The 6,192-nt window shown below is 46.9% G+C and overlaps 1 protein-coding gene across 1 annotated transcript in view; it reads right to left on the bottom strand.

The window, feature by feature from the left end:
- Positions 1–4,859, bottom strand: part of MAN2A1 (mannosidase alpha class 2A member 1) — a 102,627-nt gene extending 97,768 nt beyond the window's left edge. The window contains exon 1 of the mRNA XM_027880849.1: positions 4,725–4,859. Within this exon, the coding sequence (XP_027736650.1) occupies positions 4,725–4,859 (135 nt within the window). The remainder of the gene's footprint in view (positions 1–4,724) is intronic.
- Positions 4,860–6,192: the final 1,333 nt, after the last annotated feature.

Here is a 6,192-nt window from a genome sequence, read left to right as displayed (position 1 = left end):
AAAAAAAAAAAAAAAAAAAAAAAAAAAAAAAAAAAAAAAAAAAAAAAAAAAAAAAGAGAGAAACACACCAAGCCAGCTGCTTTTAGAGGAACTGTACTCAATCACCTCAGTTCGATGCAGTGCAATTAATGAGTCCATAAAAGCAGTTAGCACACGTGAGATCAGAGTAAGCTTCAAATAACATTTGTCAACAGGAAGGTGGTGAAGAAAATACAGAGGGGCCAAAGAGTGGGATCTGCAAATAACAATTGCTTAGGAAAAAGAAAATGGTAAGCATGGAAGTTGCTACATTTTTGTGTTTCAACTTTTAATAAAGTTTAAAGAAAAGAACAAAGATAAATTAAAGTAATCACTTGGTACCGAACCAGTTATCCACCAGAATAATGACAGGCTCTACTTTCAAAAATGTATTTCCAGAAACAATCTTGCACACAGTGGGGAGGTATGTCCCATAAAAGCTAAACCAAGCCAAGTGAAAGTAGTTAGAGAAAAAAGTTCAAGTTCAAAGCATCACCTATCATGTAGTGACAGAGAATGCAGCAATGTGTTGCCATTTCACCTTGCTCAATGATAAAATAAACTCAAAATTAGCTTCTGTGTTAAAAAGACTATATATTTCTGAAGTAAGACACTCTTACAAATCCTCTACTTAATTTTGCTTTTTCAGGTGGACTTTTAACGTGTGTCATGCATGCTAAGATGCAAATGTAGAATCAAAAGAAGTATTTCACAGCCTTCTGTGAAATGAACAGCTTTCATGGATCTCAACAGCTTTCATGGATCTGTTCTAAGTCAAGGTAAGGTTAGTTGAGAAAACAAGCCATCATGCTAATGATTTTTTTTTTTTTCTATTTGAGTCCAAAATCCAGAATAGATCAATATGGGCCTATCAGTGTTTGGTATTCCTCTGTATACAGTTACACAGTTTCTTCAATATAAGGTGCTTATGGACTTACTCTAGAGACTTGATTTGAATGTAGTTTTCACTTAGCAGTTATCAATTTGGCCCACAAATTACTTGTAGCTGACACTTGCTGCACAACAGATGTCACAGGACAAAGCACCACTTTGAACCTTTCTGTACTCCACAGATTTCTCAGAAAATCCTGTGTCGTTGCAGACAAAACCAATACACTCAACCATTTTTTTGACTATATTCCACTAGAATAATCTTACACAATGATCTGTACTGACAACAGGTACAATAATAAACTAAAAATGGACCTAAGGCCATTCCTGCACCTTGAGCTTCTCCCTGTGCAATGTTGTAATGTGGTTCCCAGCCTGAGATAGGACACTGGGACACATCATATTCTGAGACGTGTCCTGAGACAGGAGCATTCTATGGCTAGGAACAGGTTCAGAAAGACAGAGCTTGTGGTATGGTCATCCTAAGAATAATACATGCCAGACAAACAGGCAGGATTCATGAAGACATATGCAGGAATTACAAAGAAGAGGTCAGTAAGTCTGTAAGTCTGATCTCCATATATTATAAGTACCTATTCTTCCCCAAATTAACAGGAACTTCCACTGTATTGCAACATAGAGGTCTTCTGGTATTATTTCAATGCACACCACTGATGACAAGGCTATAAATCACTTTACCTCAAGTTCTATTATAGTTGCCCCTATTGCCACCTTAGCATGGAGAGGTGTGAAAAAAATACACTGTAAAACTGACTACTGTGCCAGCTTTTGCAATCCAAACACTGAGAAGGACACAATGTCACTGCTGTGTCCAAAGCCCGACTGCAGGTTCTGTTTAGCACAGCAGGGAAAATCATTGAAGTATTTGATTAGAGAGCACATAAAGCCATCCACCTATGGATATTCAGCCATCTTGGGAGATCCTCCTCAAAAATTATTTCTGCAAGACATGTCTGTCAGCATCCTTGAACAACCACCTGAACTCTTAAAGTGTTAAGCAAGTTCTGTAAGAACAGCTCTTGACTACACTGGCCTACACTGATAAACCTAAAAGAACACAGGTTCACAAGACTGAGTCTGATGCAAAGTACCTTGAGACCATGCCAAGACAAGGCACCCTGCCTGAAACAAAACATGGAAATGAAAATGAAGTAGCAATTCTAATAATTTATCTTACTTCTGGCACTAGGTGCCATGACACTTGAGCTGAATGCAGACTAACAGGCAATACCAGCTGAAAAATCCCATCCCTAATCCAGGCAGAAATCAAACAGAATACTCAGATAGCAAATGCTTATAAGCTAAACAGGAGGCTCCTTTCAGAAGTGCCCACTTTTTTTCTCTGAGCTTAGTGTAAGCTCAGTGTAGGTCAGGAAAAAGAAACTAATCAATGTTCAACTTTCAGGACATGAAAGGTGACGTGTCTTGTTACCAGAACTGCATGGAGAAACAGCAAAGCTGAAAAATCAGCACACTGCCAGAACAGAGAGAGGTATGAAGTAAATCAAACCAGTAACATTTGAAAGAAAAAAAAAAAAGGTTGCTGTCTCTTTCCAAGCCAAAAAATACTGATCTTTGTTATCAGAAAACAGAATGCTTTCTTAAATCTACAAACTGCTGCCATAGTTTTCCATAAACAAGAACAGCCTGAAGGTTTTACATCTGTGGCTAGTTTCATTTACAGTACTCTGAGCTTCGGCAACACTGCACTGGCACAAATAGCCATCTGAGGTAGTAGTATTGAAGCTGTTTCTTTCAAATATTTCTGGAGGTTTCTATTCCACTTTTCATGTTTTGAATTTATTTTAAACTGATATTATAACATTCTGAAAGCATTTGCCAGCTGTCAGAGGTTTCAAAGGTACAACAAAGTGAAAAATTTCTATGACATGGGTAGCAAAATCAAATTACAAAATCATGTCAATTTCGTCTTGAATTTCCTCAAAGGATAAAGCAATAAGAAAGGAAAACTGTTCACCCAAAGGAAGGACTAGTGATAGGCAGAAGGTTCTCCAGTAAGAATAAGAGGCCTCAAAGAAATTTAGACATAGAAAAGACAAAAAGAGTAAACACTCACAGATTGTTCTAGAAGACTGAGAGAAAGGAAGAGGATGGAAGGAGAAATGTTGGTCTCTAACTGACTAGATCATGTAGAAGGAAGAGGCCTAAAAACAGATTAACATCCCAAACCCTTCCTCACAAGAGAAAAAGACCACATTACACCTCAAACAACTGTAATATATAGACAGGAACTTCAACTGCAAGACAGTGACAACAGAAGACAAAACATGTCTAATAAGTCTTCTTTGTTCATTCCAAGTATTTCAAACCAAAATCCAACACTTTAAAAAAAAAAAAAAAAAAAAAAAAAAAAAAAAAAAAAAAAAAAAAAAAAAAAAAAAAAAAAAAAAAAAAAAAAAAAAAAAAAAAAAAAAAAAAAAAAAAAAAAAAAAAAAAAAAAAAAAAAAAAAAAAAAAAAAAAAAAAAAAAAAAAAAAAAAAAAAAAAAAAAAAAAAAAAAAAAAAAAAAAAAAAAACCACCAATGGATGAGCTTTCCAATTCTGTACTTCACCTGGAGTAAACTCAGCCGGCAAAAAAACAACACATTAAGTGATTTCTTTACATAAGTTACTGGCCATATCACCAAAGCAGCTGTTACAAGTGTAACACGTGGCATTACTTGCCTGCCGGAGTTACATTTCGGAACAGACACAGCTCCTGTAGCCAGCTTTGTTTTTCATTCTTCCATCTCCTAAGCTTCTTTCCTTTCTCCTTGCTCCTGCAAAAGCTAGTGGCTGACCTCTGAACTGAAGAAATAAAGGCAGAACAGATCTGCTCCCTTTCTTTACATTTATGTAAAGTTTTTATCTTTACTATTAACAAAATGATATCAGTAATTACTTTAGCATTAAATGAAACAATAGTGGTTCTACCAGAGAGAGAACTGTCACTTTTTATATAAGCTTTCGGAGTTCTACTCACTTGAAGTCTCACTGCAGAACTAGAATAAATTTTCATTTGTTTTGTTTGCAAAACAATAAGTACCATGCAAGCATAAATAGGTTATAAATTGATTTTCTGAGTTGGGGGTTTTTTTGGTGCACTATAAGAACACAAAGCTGTTTATACCCAGCAGCATTCTGCCATTCTACACAGTATACCACGCTGGTCTCTGAAATACACGTTTCTTGTCACGGGCAAACATTCCTTATCAGAACACAACCGCGACGCACAGTTTTTGAATTTCTCCCTCACGCAGAAAACGGAGCAAAGTGAAGAGCTGCGTCTTTCAACCACGCGGCGCAGTCGGGTCAGCCGGTTACGGCTCCAAATTAAGGCTTGGCGGAATGGAAAGCAGCAGCGAAGTCAGCATTTCCCTAAACCTACCTGTTGTTGCCACGGTTGAGGTTCTACCCTCCGGTTCCCAGCTCTCCCTGTCAGCTCCTGTTTACAGCACCGCTTCTCACAGCCCAGAGTGAGCCCCGCATCCCCGCTCTGCTGCCCGCCCGAGGAGCCCCTCGGGCCGCGGGAGCCGCACCGCAGCCTCCAGCTCGTCCCGCCCGGGGGAGGTGGGCTTGTCCCCCCTCCCCGGCCGGCTGGGTGGGCTGTGCCCCGCACCCCGCTCCCCGCACAGCCCCGGGCCGGACCGAGCCGCGGCTGCGCCGCCCGGAAGCGGCTCCGCTCGCCCCCCGCCCCGGGGGCCCCGCAGCCCGAGAATCCCGGCGGGGAGAAAGGAGCCCCGCTGGCGGCACCGCCGCCTCCCCCTCTCCGCCCCCGGCCGCCGCCCCTCTCACCTTGGGGAAGGTGCCCTCCCGCCGGGGGCTCTTCGGGTGGTCGAAGTGGCCGCGGTCCAGCATCAGGTAGAGGGAGAAGATCACAACGCAGAAGACCGCGCTGCCGAACACCGTGAACTGCCGGCTCAGCTTCATCTCCGCGGCCGCCGGGCCGGCTCCGCCGCGCTCCTCCCGCCGCGGCCGGCGCGCTCGGGCCCCGCTCGGCCGCCTCGCACTCGGGGCCGAAAGTTATCCCGGCGCGGCGGGCACCGCGGGCGCCGCCGCCGCCCCCGGAGAGGGGCGGAACGGACTGTCCTCCGGAGAAGTGCGAGAAGTTGCCCCCCCGGCCCCCCCTCCCCTGCCGGCCGCGCCGGGGCGAGGAGCCGTGCCGAGACTACCCCGTCGGCGCGGCCAGAGTCGAGCCGAGAGTTTCCGGGAGCGGATCGAGTTCCCCAGCAGAAGAGCGCCCGGCGGGGAAGTGGCTGCAGGGGCGGCGCGGGGCCGACCAAGCGGAGCTGCTCGCTGCTCCCCGCTCCCTGCCTCCTCCTCCTTCGCCTCCTCCTCCGGCTGCCTCTGCGGCCGCCCCGCTGCTCCTCGCTGCCCGCACGCGGCGCCGGAATCCGGCACCTCCTCCCGGGTCCGGAGCGGTGCCGGGGCCGCCGCGCACACTCTCCGCGCCGACCGGGCCCCCTCCCGGCCCCGCCGCTGCCGGAGCCGCCGCGTCACGGGCGCGGCCCCGCCCTCGCCGGCCCCGCCGCTCCAGCCCCGGGGGGAGCCGCGGCCGCCGCCCCTCCCCCTTCCTCCGGGGGAAGAGGGTGAGCCCCGCTCCCCACCTTTGGCTCGGCACGGAGGGGCCGGCCCGGAGCTGCCTCCTCCCCCCCCGGGCGATGCGGCCGCTCGGAGGCGCCGCTCACCGATGGCGCCGCTCCCGCCGCCGCCCCGTCGGCGGTCGTTGTGTGGCAGCCTCGGCCACGGGAAGCGGGGAGGCGGCTGGGGAAAGAAGGGGGAGGGATGCTGCGGGACTCCGCCGTGCTACGCGGGCCTTGAGGCGGCTGGGGAAAGAAGGAAGAGAAGGACAGAACGACCCCCTCATCCGCGTTGTTTAGCAAAGCCCCCGTCGCACCTTTCCGTAGGATACCGGTTGCCCATGGATCATCGGGCACGTTTGTGAGCCACTGCCAAGCTCCAGCTTGGGTCAAGCTTTTCTACGTATGAATAAGTGGCTTCATGCAAAGCACCACGTGTTCCTGCAGGAATGGGTCACAGCTGGAACGGGCCAGTTCAGGGCTGGCAGTTCAGGAGGTTGTGCCACTTCTCCGTTTTGTAGCTTTTAACTTCTACTTCTTACAGATTTAATCTGCTTGATTTGTAAAACGTTCATGCTTATTGTCTGCTTCTGGCCAATATTTCGAGGAAGTACCAGCACATCCTGGAAGTACATTCTACCACTGTGTGTGCTTCTTTTTTAATGACTATCATTGAGACATAC

This window comes from Empidonax traillii, unplaced genomic scaffold, assembly GCF_003031625.1.
Source record: "Empidonax traillii isolate 1590-97213 ecotype Southwest subspecies unplaced genomic scaffold, ASM303162v1 scaffold75:size1520028, whole genome shotgun sequence".
Classification (NCBI taxonomy): Eukaryota; Metazoa; Chordata; class Aves; order Passeriformes; family Tyrannidae; genus Empidonax; species Empidonax traillii.
This window is presented reverse-complemented; position numbering and strand designations above follow the sequence as displayed.